Source organism: Limulus polyphemus, unplaced genomic scaffold (genome assembly GCF_000517525.1).
Source record: "Limulus polyphemus unplaced genomic scaffold, Limulus_polyphemus-2.1.2 Scaffold327, whole genome shotgun sequence".
NCBI classification, from domain to species: Eukaryota; Metazoa; Arthropoda; class Merostomata; order Xiphosura; family Limulidae; genus Limulus; species Limulus polyphemus.
In genome coordinates this window covers 362,602-375,842 of record NW_013665937.1, presented here as the reverse complement: position 1 = coordinate 375,842, position 13,241 = coordinate 362,602, and the positions used below count along the sequence as shown (strand labels likewise).

Sequence of the window (13,241 nt, the reverse complement as noted above, 5' to 3'; positions counted from 1 at the left end):
AAATAGCCAGTATTTTTTATACATATTAGTTAAAGGAAAATGTATGAAGCATTTGTTAATATTTTAATATATTTTATTTTGATAAATAAAAATTCAGCACATAAGGCTTGTCTTTTCCATTAATTTCCCACTAAAAAATGCTTACTGTGTCTTTGTAGAAATTTCAAGGTATCATCAAAACCTTGCTGACACATTTTACTGAGAATTTCAGGATGAGGTGGAAACAGAACTGTTGTAAATCTGTACAAGTTGGATGGTGAAATCTATACAGTATAAAAAGACTCACATTATTATGAACAATAAATACACATTTTTTTAAATGAATAATGGCAAATACAATTAATATCCATATGTTTCTTTAAGTATATAAAAGTTTGAAAACATACCAGTTTGTATGACTCAGAATAATAACACACATGTATGAAATGTCATTAATTTCTGCATTTATGAGTATAATATTTTTAGAACCAACTCACCAAAAAATGATGAATTTTCTACTACAAGTCATAAGTTTCAATTCTGTTGCTCATAGTGAACTTTCTAATAAAATCTTGTATTGCCACACTGATACTTACAAACAATTATCTTAAATGAAGCAACTGAACAATTTAACACAAACTTTATATATAGATATATATATATATATATATATATTTTTTTTTCAAAGTAAAACATAGAAACAACACATTATAAAAAGTCATTATTTCTAATAACATCAAAGGGACAACATACATGCTTATAGTTGCATCAGTAATGATTTTGTCATTTGATCAAAATTGCATGAGCTACATACATGCAACAACACTACAGAATATTTCATACAGAATAGCAGCAGCCTGTCCAATAGATTATTTCTGCATCTAATGACAGAAAATGCACTCACAGCAATGCTAGTATTTGCTAAGCTAATCTGCATGATATTGAAACTGCTATCCTGGGGACAGATGTCACTTTCTCCACAAAATGGTGAAACTGTAACAGTGTTTTCATCTAATATTGGAAGGTTGTTGCTAAAACATCCATCCATATAAGCCTGAAAAATAAAAACATTAAACTGACAACAAACAGGATTGTAAGAAGCTTCCATTAACTACCTCAAAAATATGTGAAAATCAATAAATTTTTAAAACTAAAAGAAACATTTTAAAACGTTTTGTTGAGAAGATAATTCATGATATGCTGAATCAAGTGGCCACCCTTAAAATTCTACAATTTCCCCATTTCTAAAAACCTACTTAATAGATCTTACCTTATAACACTATTATAGTGTTAAGATATGTCTTGAAACATATTTGTGGAATAAGAAATATATTTTATTAGAAGGATAAAATGAACAGGTGACTGTTTACACTTAAATTTTACAAGTTCAAGTGTCCTTGATGCACAAAAGAATCTATTCCTATCCTAACAATGCCTAAGAATTTCAGCACTACCATAACACAGTTCATAGAATGAGAATGAACAGAACTTAGCTTTTCTGTTTCTTCTGAAATTGCAAGTTTGTTTCTAGCAATGTAGATCATTCTGTAGTGTTTCGTATCATAATCTGAAGAAACAGACTGTTTCTCCCTAAATGTCCTTACTACGATGTGATTCTTGATGTAAAAATGACATGAATAGCAATAGGCTTTTAAGAATGGTAATATTATGAATCTTTTGCATTCACTAGGAACACATTTTAAGAATCTTGAAACTTTAATTCTTATACTTTTTTGTTTTATGTTAAACATTGGATTTGCAATTAATTGTTGAATTTTTTGTACTCATTTAATATGAACAAAATTAATTATATATTGAATATGATTGGCTTTTAAATTTTATAGCACCCTTTATAACAATGCACATACACTGATTGGTTAGATTTAATAGGATCCACACATGCTTGTCAAACACTTCCATTATTTGCAGATGCAAAGCAAACTAATCAACAATGTGTCAAATGACTGTCATGAATAGTATTCAAGACAATGGCTAAGGGCAAGAATTTCCCAACTTTTAAAGAAGCAAAACAGTAGGTTCCCATCTACCAGAAGCATTGTTATCAAAGACCATTTCTCTGAACAACAGTTCAAGCACATCTATCATCAAGGTCTATTAACAGTGGCATCATGAAAAGCTATATTGCCAATCATAATCATTGATGAGTATCTTTGGGATAAACTTGAATTTTACATTTGCCATCATAATCCCATGTCAACATCTATGAGCCAATCGAAGACCATATTTCTCAAAGAATGGGCTACAACTGAATAAGACACTTTCTGTTGAGTCCTGGCTATTACTTCAATGAAATATAGGTTAATCTATTACTACTTGGAGAGTGTAAATAAAATGGCTTGTAAAGTGTGTTTTGAAGAGTTCTCGCGGCATTATGGGTATAGAATTATAAGTTTACTAAGAGCTATCCTTGTAACACTAAAGTAGAAGAGCTAAATAACAGTTTTTGTATGTACTTAAAAACCACAGATTATGAAAGAGAAAATATAAACAAAACTTACCACTCCATGAAATTTTGGTGGTAATAGCCCAGAATAGAATGGTACGAAACAGCTACATAAAAGAGCCTGTAGAAATGAATAAATCTCTATATGGTAAAACATAAATTAAATGTATATATAAAACACTGTATAGAAGTTCATGTTATGTAATAATATGGACAAAAGTAATCATGACAATATGCAATTACTAAACCTTTCCTTTACACAAGTCTTCTATAAACAGGGTGTCCCAAACTGAATATGTCAAAAAGAAAGTTGAATAATTTTTATTATTTGAGATAACAGCATAATTCAAAACAAAATATCTTATGAAGGCTTGTAAGTTTTATTTAAAGTAATCATTATTTTTATTATTTATCATTATTATTTATGGACATTTCAGATTTCAGAACTGACCCTGTTTTCAAGTAAAATGACAACTCCTGAAGAGTTCCCCTGACTTTACCCCTTTGGACTTTTATCTTTGGGGATTTTTGAAAACAAAAGTCTACCATAACAAACCGAGGGATCTTGAGGAACTGAAATTTTGTATCCATGATGCTGTCTTATCCATCCCTGGAGCTGTGTTGGAACAAGTGTTCTCAGAATTTGAATGCAGAATTATATTGATTATAGCTAATGATGGAAGACATGTAGAAGTTTATTAATTAAATACAATAAAACTTACAAGCCTTCAGAAGATATTTTGTTTTGAATTTTGTTGTTATCTCAAATACTGAAAATGTTATTCAACATTATTTTTAGTATATGCATTTTGGGACACCCTGTATAAATGAAAGAGGTATAAAATTAAAAATATTTTGAGCTCTGGAATTACTCATTCACATAATTTTAAATCTGGTATAGATGCTACTGAAAAATAAATATTTTTAAATCCTACATAACAATTAAATTTTTATAATGAATACATTTTCTGAAACATTTACAAACATTAAAGAATATATTAATAGTTTCCTATGTATAAAATATTCTACTACATCATTAAAGGGATGTAATTATATGCTTACTTCATGATTCCGTACATTTTGTATGTCTTTTACGACAATACACGCGTATGTTAATTTTCTAGCATGGAAAATACAAAATGACCAATACTGTGTTTATGAAGAAATATGAAATTTATTTGTTAAAAGGGAACTTTTGATCACCTGAAACATCAACCTTAAAGCAAAAAATATCAAAGGCACTGTTTAATATATTCATTCATATAAACTATTTTTTCCATAAATATTGCCAAATTTGTGAGCTATTTTTCCAAGTAACAGGACAGCATGTCAAAACTAGAATTCCACCTGTTGAGATGTCTTGAATTATCTTGTGCTGAGGATGCTTAAGCATAAGCTGATTTGCTTTCAGTTTAGTATTTATTGTTGATCTTCTATGGAAAAAGGAAACTACCATTTTTACTTGCCCTAACAACTCATCATCTTGCAACACTGGAAGGCCTTACTGAACAGCTAAATTAACACAGGGTGAGAATTCTTCTAGTTTTACCACATTACTTGCATTATCAGTTGTTACAGAGGGACACTTTTTCAAGTCCCAAGAAAATACAGTCTCCTTCAGTACATATACCATGCACTCAACCATATGCAATTAATTTAACTATATTATTTGTAGAATGAAATTTCTCATTTCCAGCTGTAGTTTATAAAATGCCTAGTAATAGTAATGTAGTTTTCAGAAGATCTTGAAGTCCATCCATCACGGCAAGGACAACAGAAGAAGCACCTTTCAATTCAGTATCAAACTAAAGTGAATCTTAAAAGGGATCTCACATCTTGGCTCCAAACCCTTAAGCAAATTTCTAAAGCCAGATATTATCCCACTGAAAATCCTTTCATATCCTTAGTCATGAATATTCCAATAGTTCTTGTTACCTCTTCTAACCTTGAACTGCTCAGATTTAATTTTGCTTTAAATGCTTCCTGAAGTTTCAGTTGAGGAGCACTGTGTCCTTTACTGCCCACAGAAAATGAAGCTAGTAAAAGTTTACCTTTAATTTCCTTCATTTCTTATAACATAATACATTTTCTTTTCATGTGTGTGTGGCCATGTTCGATGTTCTTCTAGTTTTATAAATGGTGTCCATCTTATAAGTTTTAGATATTGTTTTTGAACAATCAGTTTTTCTTATTATACTTTGATCCAATACTTTAAACCTAAAATATTTACAAACAGCTGATTTGTAGGATGAAGATGTGCCCTCTATTTTACACTTCAACAAGTCAGCCATTGTTGACACAGCATGTGGTAGTCTGGTTTACCATTTATTGAATAATTTAATATGCAGTATTCATGAGAAATTAGAAACATAACTAATAGAATTTCCAAGTTGCATTACTAAAAATAACAAAATCTACATTTAGAACAGTTATAAAGTACATAAACTGATCACATGCTTGCATACAAAAGTAAACTAGATTTTATCCAATATCAAAGCATTTTCCAGCACATACATAAACTACTTTCTCATAAAGATATAAACTATTTTCTGTATTAAAACCAATTCCAGATTATCATACAAAACATTTAAATTTTCCAGTATCAATATTTTATACTTTTTTTGCAGACTTCTTACAGACAAACAACCAATATCACAGACTTATTTTTTACTTACAACTTTTACAACATATATATAAAACAAAATATCATGAATGCAGATCTTAACAGCTTACCTTTCACACTTATCAGTTATTGTATTTGCTCTCTTAATATTTTAGTGATTGATAATTGTATAAGCTAACACTTGCTATTGAAAAACTATGTAAGGTTACCGGTACAGACATGGAACTGATAAACAATTATACTAGTCAAAGAAAGATTTTAGAAGCTCTCTGGTAGGAGTCATTATATAAATCAACCTCACTTTCTGATATGTAAACATATAGACACAAAAAGGTACTAATAATTAGTCCTGTCTGATTTTAATTTAGCATATTAGGATTTTACATTCTACTTCTGGTTTTATAACATTTCTATTTACATTTAGTATCTTTTACTGTACAAAATATTACAGCCTTTTCTCCTTTATCACCAGTGAAAGCTGAATGTAATAAGCATAAATGATATGTTATGAATGGAAATTAAATCTATTTCACAAGAGATCAAGTTTTTTATTATACATTTGAGCACCAGAATTGAGAGTCTGAGACTCAAATGGAATTATAGCCAAATCTTCTGACTTAATTAATAATTTTGAGCTATATATGTATCATATGATAATCTAATTATATTGAAAATTTCAAACTATATTTCATTGTAGGCTTATCTACAAACTTTTGAGCCATATTTTACAATAGTCTTATCTACATCAGAAATTCTATAAACAAATGTTCTTGTCTTACTTGTATAAGATCTTTTCTGCTGTCAAACTGTGTGAGTAAGACATTTTCTCCATCAGATACTCTAGTTACGGAGATATGCAATCGCCCACTGCATCTCAGGTGAGCATTACTTGGCAAGATTTTGACCAAACCATCATAAAGTATGGTGTTAATGTCAAAACCTGGATGAAATGGACCTAATACTCTAGATCTTGCTTTGACTGCAATCTTAAGTACATCAGTTGTACTTTCCCCTTAAAAAAAAAGTTGAAACAGTAATGTACATTACTGCAAAATATTATTCATTGCAATACATGATTGTGAACATAAACCTAATTTGGATAATCATCACACTGGTGAATATGAATGAAACATGGCACAAAAGTTTTAAACACTGATTAATAGTTTTTGGAACTAAAAGTGGGCAAATTTTCCCCATAAGCTAAAACATTTATGTATTAAAAGAAAATTTATTAATGAAATTTCACTCTCAACATCAACAGCTCACGTGTACAACAAAATATGTGAACTACATATCTAAACTACAGCTTAAAATATGTACACAAATTAACACTCTTCAAACCATTTCCAAGAGTTATAGCTAAGAAACCATTCAAGTTATTATTTTATTAAACTGTTAACCCTTAAAATTAGACTGTGAACACAGGGGTCCAGAGAATAATGGCACCAAGGACCAAATCTAGCAATATTCCATGAGTCCAACTCACTCAGTTTAATATGATTATAAATTTCTGATATTTAGAAGTCTGATGAATTATTATATAGTTAAAGACGTTGATCTGCTCCATGTGACAAAGTTTGCAATGTTTCCTGTTGTGAAGAAACATAATGATAAAACTTATACTTACACAAATTATCTACTTGAACACTGGTAAAGATGAGCCACAGTTAGTCCTAACAAGCCACTTAGTTTTTATCTTAACTGTAGTGCTCTTGTTAGTTCTGTGATGTTTTTCTAATAACTATAACACATTTAGCATAATGTTGTTTGCTATCTATTTATGCTTCCCATGGCATTAAAAGAATGGTTAAGGCACTGTAACATCATTACCTAAAGGGTATTGGCACAGACTTTAATCAGCCTTTGAAACTGAGTGCACAAAAACAGTTATAAACAGACATACTAAAATTAAAGTGCCTGTTATTTTATGCAACTCATCATTTTAAATAGTAATTGTAAATAAATTTGAGAAAAAGTTATTATTCATAATAAAAAAATCAATGAATCTTAGTTTTTTTTATTTCATAAGCTTCTGTTTGCAAAACTGAAGCCTTTGACATGTCAATTTTCTTGTACATCTCACATGATGAAGGAAGGTTTCAGTATTCAGACTAAAAGCTTCCAATATAGAAAATTAGAAAAACTAAGTTCACCGTATCTTTTATTTAGTAATTTCATCCTGTATTGCAAGACTGAAAGATATTAGTATTAATTTTTTTATAGTTTTACGTTTTGTGACAAAAATGTTTATTCATTAAAACAGCCCATTAATTAGATAAAGTTCACTACTAATACTGCATTGTAATTTCTTACAGCAAAATTTACTTACGGTATTCAATATTTTTGTTACACACAAAAAAAAAAACTGTGCACACATAGCTATTTTTGTTCAATAATTTTCTGAATGATGTGACTATAGAGAAAGTTTCATGCACAGGGCTCAAAATAAGCTGTTGCTAACTGGCAAAAAGCCAGTAAATTTTTGTTTTTATCCAGTGACCATCCACACATAGTACTGGTATTTTTTTACCAGCTTATAATCCAGACATGATTATGAAGATTCATACCAATTCTAAATAATGATGAATATTGTTAAAAAACAAAGGCTGACTGCAAGCACACTTATGAATCGATAAGCCTTTTTTGGTCTGCTCACCTTTCCATGGGATTCCCCAAGTTTTAAATAGCAAGTAAAAACATCATGTTCAAATAGAATTTCAGTTTCTTTTATTATATGTATTTTTTCATTTTGTATTAGCAAATGTAATTAGTATTACAAACACGGATCTAAAATTTGACAGTATATTAAAAAGATTGAGATTAAAAATGACACTTCCTGGAAACTCTCACCAACTGAGTGGTTATATCCAAGTCATAAATTTTGCATATCAATTTTTCTTGTCTCCCCCTAGTGTGGCTGGCACTTTTATGAGTAACTTTCAAAGTAACTGGCAAACATTTTCCAGTAACCTAAAAAGGTACTTTCAAGCAATGTTAGAATAAACACAATTTTGTAGAAAACAGTGAGCTTCAATAATAAATACATTTATAAATCAGTGAATTATTTCAAACATAGTAAAGATAATAATGTTCTAGCCTGTAATAATGAGTATAGTGAATTCCAAATATTCCAGTATTACATTAAATCCCCAGCAACTTACAGTCTTCATTACAGACCATGAGGATAAAAAAAAAGATGTGTATGTAAAACTTTTTATTACAGGTTGCTATTTATTAAGAAAAGTTATTATATATGTCTAGTAACTTTTTAATATACTACAGCTACTTCCTCACACATTAAAATATGCTAAGCAGTTACTGATGGATTAATACAAATAATAATGTACAAACACACGTACACACACAATGAAATAATAGTAACTTAAGAACTATGCTACTTTTTAAAACACTCTCAAGATGTGATATATTTATATACGATACTAATTCTCTGTATATATTGTTATGAAGAATGGTTATCAATACTTTGCATGAAAAAAACTAATCTCTCTCTCCCCAGTTATCATGTAAATGTATAGGTATGTTCAACAGATAAAACTAGATGTTGCTCACATGCACACCATATGACTCATCAAAAACTGAATTTCCTTTTAAAGTTTTGTAAAAAACATATTTTCCAAAAGTATATTAGCCAGATGTAGACTACTCACTTTAAAAAATCATGAGAATAATAAAAAAGTTATTCCAGCAAGACAGATAGGTAAAAGTATGACCTTAACACACATAATACAATACCAGGAAGTAGGAATATCTCAAGATTTTACATGTGCTCTTTATGTTGACTTAAAACTATATGTTTTTCAGAAATAAATGACAAAACTATAATGTAGATAAAGTTATCTCAAAGAAGGATTATTATTTTGTACTTATCCTGGTAATGATGTCACAAATTTATCTGTTCTCTGATCATCAATCAGATAAAAATACATTACTGAGCTCTTTTTTCATAGTCCTATTAGTTTTGTCAGAAATATTAATACACACACACACACAACACATGTTATTACAAATAACTGTGACATTTCTGTAACTCTGTTTATAAAATCCTACAATATTATCATAACTAACTTGGTGTGTTACACATTATTCAGAATACATACAATGCTTACTGGTATTTATCAGGTATTAATCATGGCTTGCACAGTTTAAACAGCTGACTATTCACCACAAGGTACCCAATTATCTTACATGAGAACAAAACTTCTGTTTCCTAAATGGATAGAACAATTTTAACTTGTTACTTACAATCTAAATTACACAAAATAATTATTCTTTAAGCAGATCAACTGTGCACAACCACTGGATCACTGTCAACTGCTAAAAGCAAATATAAACACTTACCTAATGGGACTTCACAAATAAGACAGCAAGCAGTTAAAGCTCCAGCAGAAGCTCCAGCAATTTTTTCTACAAGAACATGAGGTGCATATTCCCTGAAACAGCTAGCTACTCCAACATGGTATATTCCTAGAAATCCACAGCCAGCAAATGACAAGTTCATCTTCTATGTTTTTTTTTGTTAACTACCAAAAAAATGAAAGAATGCTCATTACAACATGACTTTAAAATTAACAATCATGAATGGGACACTTCCACACAGTTTTTGACATTAACAAAAACACATGTCCAAGCAATAATGGCATATCCATCACGCTGTTTTTAGACTAGTCTAACAAATCTTTAGAACTTATCTTTAACATCAACACATGCCTTACTGAATCACTAGAAATTTACTGTTCAACAATTCATTGTTCCTGTGCAAAACCATTTATTTATACTCTTTCAGGGTTTTTGCTAAACCATTGTACAATCATATTTAACACTTATAATATCCATCACACCTTCAGCTGGTTTACTTCACCATTTTTTAATATACTGAGATATCCAATTTGCTTGAAGTATTTCTTTATTTTGGAACAACTGTCAAATGATTACATTAGTATTTTTGTTATACAAGTGATTTTTCAACATTATAAGAGGGTATGATATTTATACACTGTTGCAAAGTTTATAAACTTGTTTAAGAGTGAATTTTAAATAACTTCTTACCGTTAGACAGCAAAGTACAAAAGAAAACCTTACCATTTTCATTGTTAAGGCTACTAGCAGCAGGGCCAAATCTGGGCTTTTTTTTTTTTATAATATGACCATGTTACCTAGTTTTTAGATAAATTCAATCACATGAAAATTGTTTAGTATTACCAATTCTTTACTCAAAAAAATCACCTATAACTTTTTTCATTTTTATTAAAATGTAGAAATCACTGTACAGTACTAATCAGTCTGAGAATCAGACCCAGAGTTTGACTTTATCAATTTGAAATGTTTGCCTCTTAGTCTGCCATACTATGCAATTTGCAAAAAAACATGATTTACCTTCTTAATGCTCAGACAAAAAAAAATCTCATCTCATTTAGCTTTACATATGTCCACATATTACTTTTTTGTGAAGAAACTGTTTAACAGTCTCAAAATGGGACTCTTATGAGCAATAACAAGACCTTCTACTCTACACTACCATTCAGTATGTTACTTTTGTTTCCTATTGCACTGGCATATTCCAAAAAATACCCAAATATATTAAACAAAATTTATATTTTTTAATTCTTTACACTAATATGAAGAACTCAAGTATATTTCTGAAACAAATAGTATGTTTTACAATAATTTTATTTTAAAAATATTTATTCCTTGCCTAGACTTAACCACTACCACATAGCTGGCTCTGATATGGCACTTTCTAAAATTGTTGTGTGCTTTGAGTTTGAGAGTACATACACAAAACAAATTCTGTCATTTCAAATCATAATTTATGTGCAATGACTGGTCACTTACCACTGCATATATTTAAAACCGTTAGAATAAAACATGAGATAATGGTGTTGCCTATGCATGAAATATTCAATTTCAAAATAAAATTATTTTAAAACATACTTTTTATCACACACAAAAAAAATGACAGTCTTCCACATAAGTAGAGAGTAAAACATATTTATTTTATGCAAAGTACTTAGTTATTTTATTTAATACTGTCAAGATAAGCAAATAAAAGAGGTAACAAACAAAACTAACACTGTAAACACGAGGGCACTACTTGTAATTTGTAAAGATTTAAAATATTACGTTTTGTGATGTATTACTAATATTATATTTATCTTTAAGACTTTCTTAGTAAAATTTAAAAATATTACAAATTATTAATATTATAAAAACCTTTTTACTGATAATTGTTCTAAAATACATTGTTATGCTATGTATAAGTTATTGTAACAACAAAGTTGTTATTGTAATAACGAAGTTATTGTAACTGTAACAACGAAGAATACAGCTTGTATAACTATAATGTATTACAGGAATAGGCTTGTACCTATAACTTAAGTTATAGTTATACTACAACTAGTTCTACTTTTAGGTTTGCTTTAATTTACCTATACTACATTGTGAAGAGCTGATGGCTAAAAATGTCTACTTGAACTATGTAACAATGAGTGAATAACAATCTGGAAGCGTAACAACGAGAGTATGTTTATGCTACGTAGAGTATACTGACTACAAGTATTTGTACTAATAATAATACTAATAGTATTAGTAATATTACCAAGCATAACGATACTACACTTCTAAGTCCTGACGTTGTATTGATAACGTTACAACTAACAGTAAATGAGTAATATTAATGTTACTTTTGTTATTATATTATTAGCAGTATTGTAGACTGTAGTACAAGCTTTAAATTTAACTTACGTTTCATTAATATTAATACCATGTTCTGGCAGGAATATGCTAGCAGTATTACACCGTAAAGCATTTTAAATATCTTGAAAACCCACGTCAAGTAAATAAAAATGAAACTGTACCATTAATCCACACAAAAGAACACGCTTTACTTACAAAGTTACATCATATTCATAAGTAACATGACAACAGAAACGCGTTACCACTTTAGCGTTACCAGCAACCGTGTGAATCAGCATTTGATTGAAAGTTGAAACCATTCAAGCTCGCGGAACGTCCTCTAGAGGAGTTACTAAATTCTTAATAGCATTTTAATGAATATTGCTTTTAACGAATTAAACAGAAAAAGTTAAATGAATAGTAGGTTGATTATAAAATCACTGTTCAATTTAAAACTACATTACGTTAGCATTGTGTATTTGAAGTTGCTTACCAAAAATCATTTCCTATTCTGTTTAAAAGTTTGTGAGCACTGAATATATGAATAATTTAAAGTTGTTAAGCACTCACAGTAAGAGTATGACGATCGTATATCAATCGTTGTCTTGAGTAATAGCTTTTACAATCACCTAAGTCTAATTACCAGTTAGTTACTTTATTCTACAACATCTCTTGTGAAAATAGAGTGGAGAAACAGAAAGAGTAACAAAAAACAAAATTCAAGAGCACAACAGGTATACAGTTTTAACTATTTAATACCAATGTATTTGCAATAGACCACCATCAAAGAAAATATCTCTCAGTGAAATAGAATAATATTAAAATCATGGGTGTTCTTAGAATTTTTTCCACGGAGGGGGGGGGGGGCAAAAAAATCAAGGGACGATAGACCCGCCTTCTAAGTTTTGCAATTACAATCAAGAGAATAGGAAAGCTCCAACATTCAGATTTGATGGGTTTAATATTTGTAAGATTAGTTTAAGCCATAACAGCAGATTAAACAATAAATTATTGGCGGATATTGAGATAAAAAACGTTTGCACAAAAATGTTTGTAATGCAAACCATATGATATCTGGAAACCTGTTCCCACCTACCTATAATACCAGCATCAGGTTAGCAAAGAGGCTGACACAGTCATCCTATGAAACATCTTCTCGTCGCTGGACCTGCCTGGCGTTTGCTTTGCCTCTTCTCGACACGACCACCCACACCAAAACCTTGTAGTTTATCAGCTTCTCTTCATTCCACTATTTTTCCACAACTCTTCCTGCTGCGGGGCGAAGGATAATCTTCGAACACGACCCTGATCACACTATGTCAGAGCTCAGGGGATGTCGGCAAGACCGCATCGGTCTCTTTGATGACCTGAGTTAGAATTACCATGTCCAATATCCAAGACGCCGCCATGGTAGCGACTTTTTTCAATATTTAGCTACAGTGTAGATATCTAGAGATTTTAAGTAAAGCTGCGAACAAACAT

The 13,241-nt window shown here is 30.1% G+C and overlaps 1 protein-coding gene across 2 annotated transcripts in view; it reads right to left on the bottom strand.

Moving 5' to 3' along the window:
• LOC106457410 (patatin-like phospholipase domain-containing protein 2) overlaps window positions 1-12,064 on the bottom strand; it is a 26,100-nt gene extending 14,036 nt beyond the window's left edge. The window contains exons 1-6 of one of the 2 annotated variants that reach the window (XM_013916824.2): window positions 11,976-12,064; window positions 9,426-9,607; window positions 5,846-6,078; window positions 2,499-2,564; window positions 884-1,033; window positions 146-263 (exon numbers count right to left, since the gene is read on the bottom strand). In XM_013916824.2, the coding sequence (XP_013772278.1) occupies window positions 146-263; window positions 884-1,033; window positions 2,499-2,564; window positions 5,846-6,078; window positions 9,426-9,585 (727 nt within the window). In that variant the 5' untranslated portion in view covers window positions 9,586-9,607; window positions 11,976-12,064. Of the gene's footprint in view, window positions 1-145; window positions 264-883; window positions 1,034-2,498; window positions 2,565-5,845; window positions 6,079-9,425; window positions 9,608-11,828; window positions 11,919-11,975 lie in introns of those variants that run through there. The other variant, XM_022383329.1, reaches the window with a different exon arrangement.
• Window positions 12,065-13,241: the final 1,177 nt, after the last annotated feature.